Here is a 12930-nt window from a genome sequence, read left to right as displayed (position 1 = left end):
GCTGAATATAGATTAAACAATTCTGTACCTGTGTGGCAACCCTTGAACTTTTGACACATCAATGGTGGATGTTGAATGCTTTGCTCCTGACTGAAGCTCTGAGTTAACAAACCATTGAGGATCCCGGGACCTGGTGTTCTGCAGATTTATCCCCTTCTTAGCCTTCACCCTATACATGACAAAGAGACAAAGAGAAAGGAGAATATTAATGAAGAAGGTCCCATTTCCAGCTGACAGTCTATTGATTCCATTGCAGCTCCATCCTCCGGTCTGTTCTTTCTTGATATCACCAACTAAAATACCCAAAACACTCTGTAATTAGTTATGCTACACAGATGTTCTGCCTAAGATGTCTAAGAGACTAATATATCTTTTTTTCTTTAAAATGCTGTAGGATCCTATTTGACTTTGTTCAAATGTGTTTCACAGTTTGGCCTCTTCGATTAACCATTTCCTTCAGGCAGCAACAGCTGTATCTAAAAAGTGTATTAAAACCTCTATGTGTCTCAGAGAAATAACTGTGCCCAACATAATAAGTGCCTTACTAGATTAGGATAGTTTTGATGTGATTGCGTGCATCCTAGGATTTTTTTTTTTTTTATCCTGTTTATGCGAGTATTCATTGTAGATATCAATGAAGTTGATAAAGGCCAAGGAGTAGTGGAGATAAAAGGAGGGAAGGAGGGGGTGACTTGGATCACAGCCAAGCAGCGTGAGACCTTCTGAATGAGACTGGTTAAAAATAAATTCTTTCACTGTACTGCCCAGGAGAACACAGTTACGATGGGAAAAAAAACCTCTAAATAGAAAAAGTCTATACAGCCAAATTCAAGACTATATATACCACTCAACAGAAAATGATGTATTCATGCTAAATGCAAAATGTTAACATCTCTCGGAAGCAAGTCATCATACAGCATTCTTATGAAGCAAATATTCATTCCCAAGTGTCACAAATGATATGTTGGTGAATTAATTTCCTATGATATGAGAAAATAGATACGAGAATATAATCCTGGCCATACAAAATCCAGTTTCCACACGTGACATTGTTAGCTCAATCCCCCTGGAATGCTGTTTTCACTATATTTCACCAAATTACTTCCTGTAAAATTTCCCAAACCCCTCATCTATTTTACTTTGTTTAATTTAGCTTGTACTGTGACACGCGCCATTGGAAATCTCCAGTAAGTTCTACTGTTGCTGAATAGGCTAAGGAAATGTGTCATGCCATGAGAATGGAAAATCTGACAATTGCATCATAGACACTCACTTTGAAACCTAAAGTTCCTAGCTTTTGTATATGCACTTGGAAAATGCCAAATCCTAATTATAGCTTGGGCCTGATAATCCTAGGTGACAACAATGCGCATAGTGGGCAATGTCTCTCAGTTGTATGTCCAGTTTGTTGCACAATCCTTTCTTCCCCTATCTCCTCTTTAGTGCTACTCTTTCCTTTTTTTTTTCTCTTTTTACTCCTATTTCCTCAACTTCTTTATCATACATATGGTCTCTTACATGTCACCTGAGACAATATTATATGTCTGTTTGCAGTTTGAATGATGATGGCTCATAGGGGTTGATTTACTAAAACTGGAGAGAGCAAGATATGGTGCACTCTAACATCAGCTTGTTTAATTAGGCTTTGACAAAAATATTTGGAAGCTGATTGGTTTCTATGCAGAGCTGCTCCAGATTTGCACTCTCCAGCTTTAGTAATTAAACTCCAATAAACACAATTGATTGAGCCTTCTCGCATATCTGCCTACCCTCTTACTAGACACATGTTGGTCCAGCTGTAAAATATGTTTTCCTTGTTATGTACAGTAATTGCATTTTTAATCTTACAAACACATCTGGATACAAGCCCTTGCCCCAGGTACAACATTGTATCTTTTTTTCCTTGCTTGTCTTTTACACTAGCCCGACTCAAAAGTCGCGCAACTTTCAGTGCAACTTTGGAGTCTGACTTTAGTCCGAATTTGTAACAACTTCAATGCCACAGAGTGTAAAAAGTCATGGCAAAGTCGTATCAAAGTAGTGCAGGAACCTTTTCTAAAGTCAAACAGACTTTTGTAGTATCAGTTAACAACTCATCAGTGTAAGTCGAGCCTTAAAGTGTATCTTTAGAAAAAAAAAATGTTTGAGCTATGGATAGAGTGAGGAAATGTCCTCTTTAAGTTTTTTTTTTTGTTTGTTTGACATGTTACCATTTGAGAGTCATACATCTATTCTAGTTATCATCAGGAAATGCCACGGTTAAGATCTGTCACCAGAACAGAGGATAAAATGAAATTTCGCACAATGGGATGACAACTTTCCAAAGAGGATGTTCCCTTGTTTTTGGTAAATGTTGCCTCACTTAAAGCAGGAATTCAACCCAAAAAGGGGACTCGTCCTCCAGCTCCTCTTGCACAATTAGAACTTTTAAGAAGTGGGGGATGGGGGGGCGGAGCAGGTACAATGCACCGCTGGACCATGGAATAGGTGAGTGGCTGTTTTATAAAAGTCAGCAGCTACACTTTTTGTAGCTGCTGACTTTTATTTTTTTTGACAGGTGGCTGGAGCTCCTCTTTAATGTCTTATCAATTCAGGGGAAATTCCCCCAAACAGCACTAAAAATGTCAAGGAGTTATATACCTTTGCTGCTATCTAAAATAAAACAACAGCACTTGACAGAGTTCCACTTTAACAAGTGTCATCTATGATGTGACAAGTAGTTTAGGGAATAAAATGAGCCAAATTATTAGAAACAGATGGTGTAAATGGAATAAGATGAGATTCTTATTTACACTATCAATTTCTGATTTCAACAACTGGATATCTAACAGACCACTTACTTATCCATCTGAAGTCCCTCTCTCACTGGCCAAGTTAGCCAGATGTTGTTCTTTTACTGATTTGAGATTCTATGGCTTTCTAGACCAGAGATAAGGCTTGATTTACTATGCTATAATACCAGGATAAGGATCCTTATTTTCAAAAAAGTGACACTTATTTGCAGTTGAGATTTAAAATTGTAATCACCTAAAGTGCCTACAAAAAGATCCTTATCCATTTAGCTTCTAGAGTGTCATCCACTGGGGTAGTCGCTCTCGAGGTGATTCTGCCACTGGCAATATGTCACTAATGATAGAATGTCTATCTTACATTAGCTTAACAGATTTAGCCTAACAGATTAGAACAATTCTAAAAAAGAAGAACTGTGACCAGGTGCCTAACTTATCATGCCTCTATTGAAACATACACATAACCAATATTCGCCCATGGAACTTTAAATGAGGCATAAAACAAAAGTCATAAAATATCAATTTATTGTACAAGGATTGGACAGTTAAATGTATAAAGTACACATAAAAAATGTTTGGCACATCAAGCCAATGGGTTACATGTAACAATATATAATTTACATTAAGCTGGTATAATTTACCATGTACATGCCTTACATAGCCAAGATGATTGCAATATAAGAGAGGAAGGCATCTCTTGTAACTTGATGCATTTTGCGAATACTTTCATTTCTTCAGGAGTAGATGCCTCCAACAACAGGACCCTATAAAACCAGCTTTGAACGTGTTAAAACAAAGTGTCTCCAAATGGTGACCTCTCCTCAGTGTCTGACTTGGGAGTAGTGGAAGGGGACCAAGACACTCAATGGGAAAACCAATGAGGTGGCACAAGAGAGATCATGGCTATGGTAAAAAAAATACCAAAAAGTACCAAATTATCAAAAACTGACCTAGTGTTTGCAAGGCTGAGTGATGATTCTCCAACCAAACAGATTATAAACCCAGAGAAAAAAAAAAACAGTTTAGAACAATACAGTTTTTGACAGATACAAAGTCTACAATACTACTCGAAAATGTTTTCTAATATGTCTTCAAGAATCATTTTTTTTTTTCTGTGGAAAAAAGGATCCATCACAGCACACAGGTTGCAAAGACAACTGCAGCCACTTCAGATACTCTGTGATCCTAATGACTAGAATGAGAGAGAAATGACTTCCAAGAAATCAAGAGGATAAAGGTAAATTGCAGTTCCCCGTATCTCTTCAAAATACCAAAACACATTTGCATGTTCATGTTAAGATTGCATTAATTAAGATAAACATACTAAAGAAGATCATAATTTTTCCAATTTGCTTGGAAAGCATTCGATTTTCCCAATTTGCATCAGTTTGTAAATCAATTCACTCATCTCTAATTTTTACAGCTGCAAAGATTCTCATTATATATCAGTATACCTGACATCTGCCTGCTTATGGCCAACTTAGGAAATATATAATAGCCCTACAAGATTAAATAAATGATGTCCTGACAGGCTGGCATGAGAAAGTGTTCGCTCCTTCACAGATACATTTATCCAGTACATCCTCATTGTGCATGGCTGACTAATCATTCATCCTCTTCCAAATGAAGGGGCTAATTAAAAGGTACAATGTAGATTCCCTGCCTCCCTACCCCCAATCAGAAAGCCTGACAGAAAGGGAGGTAGATACACAGAATCGGGAGTATGATTATTCAGAAGCTGGAATAACAGATTAGAGAGCATCCCCTCCCTCTGCTGCTCATCCTGATTACACAGTTAGGAACTAAAGATAGTGACAGCCGGGGGAGCAGCTGACAGGAGCTACCTGTGCTATTATCATTGTAGCCTCCCTAACATGTGAAGTTAGGGCAGCCATTGCCCGGCAGGGGGCTCTGTTATCATTTACGTATACTAAAATCTCTGAGAAAAAATAAAGACAATAAATTGTCTACTAGTACATAGGTGTGCTTTGTGTCTGTAACAATCTAGGTCTTATAGAGGTCATTACAGTCTTCGAACATGGACAAACCACAGCAATTGCAGTGCAACAGCTGCAAATGATAAATTGTTAAGGCTCTAGTCTAGAGCATTGGCTGGATTACATAGAGCCAAGTGTAAACACATGACATTCTGTAGGTTTAATTGTGAGATTAAGGTATTTTTTTTTCATCATAAGGTCTCACCAACAGTGAATAATTTGCTGTTTTCTGTTTAGGAAATGCAGTGGGTTACAGTGAAATAAATGCCTAAATATAAGTATTCTTAAAAGACTATTGCGGGTCTTTATTGCTCCTTCTGTTTATTGTTCCATCTGTCATAATACAACATGCAGTTACTTTAGTAATGCTGGATTGTTTTAGCTTTTTGTGAGTGTGTTTTTTTAATACAAATAAAGAACATATTAGTAAAGCGGTTTTACAGTGTTGGAGCCCCTTTTTTTATTTTTGAGTGCGCTTGAGTGCTTCTGTCAGTATACTGCTTCCTCCAATCTGAACATAGATATCAGATAATATAGCCGCACCATACTAGACTACCAGGAACATAGCTTGTATGAAACTAGAACTCTTTATTGAACAAGAATACAGGCTTTTTATACACTACATACTCAAGAGAGGCTGATCACAATATCATATGCAAACGCAACTGTATACAGAAATATAATTAACACTATAAACATTAAGTTAATTAAATAACTAGCCAACTGGACAATCGGGGATCTCATCCCAGATCTATCTTTGGCCATGCTGCACTGAAATTTTAACCAGTGTTATTATAAGAATATAAGAAAGGTTGCGCTACCTTTCTTTTATTATAATTGTTTATTTGTGTTGTCACACATATTGTTGCTGCTTGTGACTGTAAGGGCAGTTATTTTTTCTATTTAAACCAATTTTATTAGCCTTTATTGTTCCTTCTGTCATAATCCAACATGCAGTTATTTAGTAATGCTGGATTGTTTTAGCTTTTTGTGAGTGTGTTTTTTAATACAAATAAAACACATATTAGTAAAGCGGTTTTACAGTGTTGGAGCCCCTTTTTTCATTCTTGAGTGCGCTTGAGTGCTTCTGTCAGTATACCGCTTCCTCCAATCCAAACATAGATATCAGATAATATAGCCGCACCATACAAGACTAGCCAACAAATAGCTTGTGTGAAACTAGGACTCTTTATTGAACAAGAATCCAGGCTTTTAATACACTACATACTCTGGTGAGGCTGATCACATTATTCTAATGCAAACGCAACGGTATACAGAAATATAATTAACACTATAAACATTAGTTAATTATATAACTAGCCAACTGGACAATCGGGGATCTCATCCCAGATCTACCTTTGCCCATGTCGCACTGAAATTGTAACCAGTGTTATTATAAGGCCCCATGCACACGGGACGTTTTTAATGCCGCTGTAAGTAGCGTCAGGCGTTTTCTTTTTGCAGCCTAAAAACGCACCTCCATGTTATTCTATGGCCTCATGCACACACAGATGTTTTTGAGCTGTAAGTGGCCGAGGCGTTTTTAAGCTGCAAGAACCCACGGCCTGCGCGTTCTGAGGACCAGCGTTACAGCTGTAAAAACGTCTGACGCTGCTAAAGGCTGAATGCGTTAAGCCACGTTATACGTTTTTTCTGCCTCCATTCAAAATCAATGGTTCCCTATGGGAGCCTATTGATTTGAATGGAAATCGCACCGCAAGTCGGATGATCCGACTTGCGACGCGACTTGTGCTGTGAGAAACTTGAGGGGGAACTCTGCGCCAAAATGGGCGTGGGGGTCCCCCCAGGTTCCAGACCAGGCCCTTCGGGTCTGGTATGGAATTTAAGGGTAGCCCGACGCCGAAAAAACTGCGTGGGGTCCCCCCCAAAATCCATACCAGGCCCTTATCCGAGCATGCAGCCCGGCAGGCCAGGAAAGGGGAGGGTACGAGCGAGCGGCCCCACCCCCCCTGGACCACACCAGGCCACATGCCCTCAACATGGGGGGGTGTTGGTGCTTTAGGGTAGGGGGGGCTCTGCACCCCCCACCTCAAAGCACCTTTTTCCCATGTTGATGAGGACAAGGGCCTCATCCCCACAACACTGGCCGGTGGTTGTGGGGGTCTGCGGGCAGGGGGCTCATCGGAATCTGGAAGCCCCCTTTAACAAGGGATGATCCGACTTGCGGCGCGACTTCCATTCAAATCAATAGGCTCCCATAGGGAACCATTGATTTTGAATGGAGGCAGAAAAAAACGCTGCTAAAAGCAACGTGGCAAAACGTGCAATAACGCTAATGGAAAAAGCTACTGAAAGCACGTTTTTACAGCTGCTTTTTCCGGCGTCAGAACTAGCTCTGACGCACGTTTTTTCTAACGCCCCGTGTGCATGGGGCCTAAGAATAAAAGAAAGGTTGTGCTACTTTTCTTGTATTATTATTGTTTATTTTGTGTTGTCACACATATTGTTGCTACTTGTTACTGTAAGCACAATTATTTTTTTCTATTTAAACCAGTGTTATTAGCCCTGCCCAAATTACTTCTGTAAACTACAGAACACCCCCACCCTCCTCCAGACACACACACACAAACACACACACACTATTTTATAGAGATGAGCAGAGGGGTAGGTGTTCTTTGGACCTAACACACTCTGTCCTAGGGTGACAGCTCTTCTCCTCTGAAGGTACAGTAAGTGGGTTTTGTTATCCCAGGACAGGAAGTCTGTTATTGGCAGCACCGCCACATGAAAGCAAAGGAAAATAAAGAAAATGAATGCAGTCACTGGCAAGCTGAGATATAATATAATGTTTTTTGTTTGTGGGTTCAACTACTCTTTAAACATTAATTCTTGCAATTTCATTTAACGTGGTCCATGTTTTTGCGACGCGTGGCAAGAGTAAATCTTTTGCCTAAATCCTGTTTTTGGAAGGTATGATTGCGATAAATGCAGAGCAGGAAATAAATGGTCAGTATTTTCTAAAGTGTATGGTAGAGATGTCAGGACTCAAACTCTGCCTGAACAGAATAAAATATTTTTGGCAGGTAAGACAGCTCACAGATATGTACTTCAACTGTGTATTTAGCTGTTTGCCTACATTTATACTTTACATCTATGGAGAGGGAGAGGTATCAAGATGACAGCTCCAGCATCAGCTTGTCTGCAGGGGAACAACAGCCATCAGAAAAAGCTTTCTAATCTCTTTAATCAATCATATGCTGCAGACAATGGTTGACCAGGGATGTCGAAGGACAATCTGGCTGTGATGGCTGGAGCAGGAAATGCTCATCTAATGCCTATGAGTAGCCTGTACACATATTATAGACAAACTGCTTTTGAGTGGATAAATATGCACAGGCTTATAGAACGAGCATTTTTTTCCGATGGAATTATAGGGATTTCCTTAAAATCCTCACTGTAAGCTTCATTCCACATTACTGATTTGGTAAAATATTTATTCAAACTGATCACATTTTCCCTTAAAAATGACTGGCTCTAAAGCCCCATACACACGGCTGACTGCTGGCTGACATTGGACGGTTAGGCCCCTTTCACACAGGCGGACCGTTCAGATCCGCCTGTCCATTTTTTTGGCGGATCTGAACGGTCCCCCCATGCATCTCTATGGGGGATCGGATGTCAGCGGAGACATGTCCGCTGACATCCGATCCGATCCGTCAAATCTGGACGGATGGAAACCCTATTTTCCATCCGTCCAGTGGATCGGATCGGCTAGGATCGGATGAGAACGGAACGACGGTCCGTTCCCATCCGATTTCCCCCATAGAGATGCATGGGGAACTGACAGTTGTGTCTCCGCACACAGCGCGGAGGAGACACAACTGTCATCCTCCTGCTCAGCGGGGATCGGCGGATCGATCCCCCGCTGAGAAAAACGCAATCCGTCCGACGGACGGATAGTGTGAAAGGGGCCTTAAGAAAAAAAAAAAAAACGCCTGACATTTGGCCCCTGTGTATGGCAGCCCGCCTGACAGAAGTTGGCCAAACAGGATGTGCATATTGATAAACCAGCAGCTGACCGACTCCCAATGGCAGAGAGCGTTAACCAGGGTGTTCTGGCTGGGGAGGCCATCCCCCTGTCAGAGCACAACAGTTAAGCACGAGGCAGGGGGGGGGGGGTCGCTGTACTAATGTCGGATCATTATTATAGTGGCTCCGACCGGAGCTGACCGTTTCTTTCTTTTTCCTTCAACCTGCTGCCTTGAACAGAAAAGCTAATAGTGTGTACCAGGCTTTTTTATCTGCAAAATCAACCTTATTTGGCAATGATTAACTTACCCCTATGAGCACACAGAATGTATTGTTAAGCTCAGTGATAACATAACACAACAGGATTTCACTGAAAGTGTTACTAAACCCAGGACCCTGCATTCACTATATCTGGTCTCCCACAGTACACAGAACATGGAAATGCAATTATATTACTAAATATAAACTGCTAAATACCTTTTCTCATCAGCAGTATATAGCAGTCTTGTGACTCCTATCAGTGTTTGGTTAAAGCTTGTAGGAGTAGTTTCATACTGCTCTCACTGTTTTATAAGACTGCAGGACCCTCTGTCTGTACAGTGCTGATTGGCCCTGTGCTGATGCCCAAGAGATAAAAAAACAAACTCTTTAGCAATACACACCAAACTGAGCATGTGCAGCTTATCGCCTACCCTCTGTACTATCCGGAGAGGAGTTGGGGACACTAGAAGATGGAGAGGATCAAAAAGCCTTTTTAAACAATGCAAAGTATTAACCCCTTAGGTTCCACAGTGAGAATAACAAGCATGCTTTACTGCATACACAGACTTATTTTATTGTTGTTTGTTTAGTAATACTTTAACAAGCAAATATGACTACAATAAGTATCTTAGCCTGTGCTAACATAGCTATATCAATTATTAAAAACAAAAAAAAAAAAACATATCCATTAAGTTCAAAAAATAAATGATACATTGCAGAATCTCTATTTTCTAGTTCATTAAAAAAAAAAGCTAAACTAAAAGTTCTTACAACTTTTTCTTGAACTGTACCATTCAGTTCCAGAAAGTTCTTATTCTGAAATGGTTCCCAAAGGCACATTTTCAGCATGAGAATATCCTTATACATTATACAAGGGCAACAAAACTCTTCTCATTTTAACCATAAATTAACACAAGATCTTGCTAGACCTGGTAGCAGAATGACATTGCATGTTGTTATTAACCACCAAGTACCTAGGACATACGTTGTGAGCAGGGCCAACCTTACCATGGGTCCCACTGGGTCCATTGGACCCAAGCAGCACTTTGAGAGGGGCAGCAAATTGATGCCCAGGTTTTTTTTTTCCAGCAGTTTTGTGTGTCATCAGTTTGCGGCTTGTTATGGGCGTCATTTCCTCATCCCATACTGCCGTCCGTAGTGCAAACTGATGAGTATGAGGAGGTGGAGGGTCTCCTCTGGAGAACGTTCCTTATGTGATTGTGGTGTGCGCAATGACGTCAGACAAATTAAATAATACTGGAGTTTGTGGTTTGGAATTGAACATAATGGTATGTCATATAATTGTGCATGTAGACAAGGTGCTGTTGCATATAAATCTGACTTCCTGATACATTTAATTTTAGTTTTAATTATCATGATATAAAATAAAATTGTGTGGGTCTTTTGGTGGGCGTGATTTTTTTTGGGGGGAGGGGCAGGATTAAATTTGTGTACCCAGGCAGCGCAAGGTTTTGGGCAAGCCCTGGTTGTGCAGTTTATTTACTAAAGCTGCATGGTGCAAAATTTAGTGCAGCTCTGCTTAGAAACGAATCAGCTACCAGGTTTTATCCACTTAAGCCCCGGAGATTTGGCTGCTCAAAGACCAGGCCCTATTTTGCGATTCGGCACTGCATGAATTTAACGGACAATTGCGTGGTCGTGCGATGCTGTACCCAAACAAAATTGACGTCCTTTTTTTCCCACAAACAGAGCTTTCTTTTGGTGGTATTTGATCACCTGTGCGATTTTTATTTTTTGCGCTATAAACAAAAAAAGAGCGATGATTTTGAATAAATAGCAATATTTTTTACATTTTTTTATATGAAATTCTCCAAAAAAAAAATGTAAAAATCTAAAATTTTTAACATTTCAGGCCAATTTGTTTTCTGCTACATATGTTTGGTAAAAAATCACAATAAGCGTATTTTGATTGGTTTGCGCAAAAGTTATTGCGTTTACTAACTACGGGAAAGATTTATGTCATTTTTATTGGTTTTTTTTTTACTAGTAATGGCGGCGATCTGCGATATTTTCTTTGCGGGACTACGACATTGCGGCGGACAGATCGGACCCCTGACTGACATTTTTGACACTTTTGGGAGTACCAGTGACATTACTACAGTAATCAGTGCTATAAATATGCACTGTTACTGTAAAAATGACACTGGCAGGGAAGGGGTTAACTTTATTAGTGATCAGTGGGTTAAATGTATCCCTAGGGGCGTGATTCTAACTGTGGTGGGGCGTGGCCTGTGATGTAATCACAGAGACATACGATTCTACATAGCAGGATCGTATAGTCTCTGCACTTACAACAGGGAGAATGACAGACGGCTGTGTTTACATCGGCCGTCTGCCTTTCTCCCTCTCCTGCGGGAGATCGCGAGTGACCGACGGACATCGGAGCCGCTGGTCACGCGCGCGGGGATCCCTGTGAGCGAGCAGGTGCGGGAGCGCGCCTCCGACGGCACGCGCTCACCCCCCCCACAGGCGGCTGAGCGAGTGACGTACCCCTACGGCACTTTGCCCAGCATCGGCTGCCTGCCGCAGTATATCTGCGGTGGGCAGTCATTATGTGGTTATTGTCAGAGCTTAAATAAACAAGCTGAAGCTAGAAGCTGATTGGTACTATGTACAGCTGCACCACTTTTAGTAAATCTCCCCCTAGATGTTCTAAAGTCCTTTCTCCCTGAGTCTGTGCTTGTAGCTGTCAAGAATGGCTGTCAGTTTGACAGAGGAGGTCCTGATATTTGTATTAGACCTGCTATGAAATGGTATTTCATACTGATGGGCAGGAACAGCTCTGTGTTTGTTAACATGAACAAACACCGATACACTGTAGCTAATTGAAGTTCTCATCAGAACAATATACAATGGGTTAATTTACTAAAACGGAAGTGTACAAAATCTGCTGCAACTGTGCATGGTAGCCAATCAACTTCTAACATCAGCTTGTTCAATTAAGCTTTGACAATAAAACCTAGAAGCTGATTGGTTTCTATGCAGAGTTGCACCAGAATTTGCACCCTCCAGTTTTAGTAAATCAACCCCAATATGTTTGTGTTTTGCTTACACAGACATTACTGAAGAAATTCTAAAGTAGAAAAAGAGTTTAGTTTTCTTTTAAAATCTTTTGCATTTAAATCCTAATTAAACCCTCGTTATCAATAGTTAGTCCTAATGAAGTTCTTCCTCTCTTTTGCTCCATTAAAATAAATACTGTTCTTGTTTTGGTTCATTTGTTTTATTTTTTGCCTAAATGTAAAAAAAGTCCTACTTTCATTTGTAAATAAGCAATCATGCTTGGTAATGGAAATATTATTTTGCTGTCAAGATAAATGGGACAAAGTGCAGAATGAAATTAGCTGAAACATAAAAATGGCCTTGGAGCACAAATGGTAAAAGTAAACATCAGCCAAACATGTTTTCTCCATTTCCAATAGTGAGGTAGACTTAAAATCTCTGCACGGCTTTTACTCATTTCATTTGCCATATAGTTGCCCAATGAAGCAGTGTTAATTTTGAGAGCAAATTTCAATTTAGTTTTAGTCTTAGGACTAAAATGGCATTTTAGTTTTAGTCCCATTTTAGTCTTCTGCAAGTGTTTTAGTTTTAGTCGTATTTAGTCGACTAAAACTCCAGTACATTTTAGTCGACTAAAACGTCCTATATTTTAGTCGACTAAAACGTCCTACATTTTAGTCTACTAAAACTCATTTTAGTCATCTATAATCGAATGGGTGTAGTTCAATTGTAATTTGTAATGCATTATTTAAGCATTTCTCTACAATTTCCAAACTCATTATATACTACTGCTGATCCTGGAGTGAAAAATCGAATATGTTATTATTTATGATATTAAGCTTTGAGCATGCACCAGTGTTAATTTTGGC

General features: G+C 40.0%; 1 protein-coding gene across 2 annotated transcripts in view; it reads right to left on the bottom strand.

The window, feature by feature from the left end:
- TMEM132E (transmembrane protein 132E) overlaps positions 1–12930 on the bottom strand; it is a 622727-nt gene that overhangs the window by 92831 nt on the left and 516966 nt on the right. For both annotated transcript variants that reach the window (XM_082247158.1, XM_082247159.1), the window contains one exon: positions 29–169. In XM_082247158.1, coding sequence (XP_082103284.1) covers positions 29–169 — 141 coding nt within the window. The remainder of the gene's footprint in view (positions 1–28; positions 170–12930) is intronic.

The sequence above is a fragment of the Pelophylax lessonae genome (genome assembly GCF_965119305.1).
Source record: "Pelophylax lessonae genome assembly, chromosome: 2".
Taxonomy (NCBI): domain Eukaryota; kingdom Metazoa; phylum Chordata; class Amphibia; order Anura; family Ranidae; genus Pelophylax; species Pelophylax lessonae.
The sequence above is the reverse complement of the archived record's forward strand: the minus strand, read 5'-3'. Positions and strand labels throughout refer to the sequence as shown.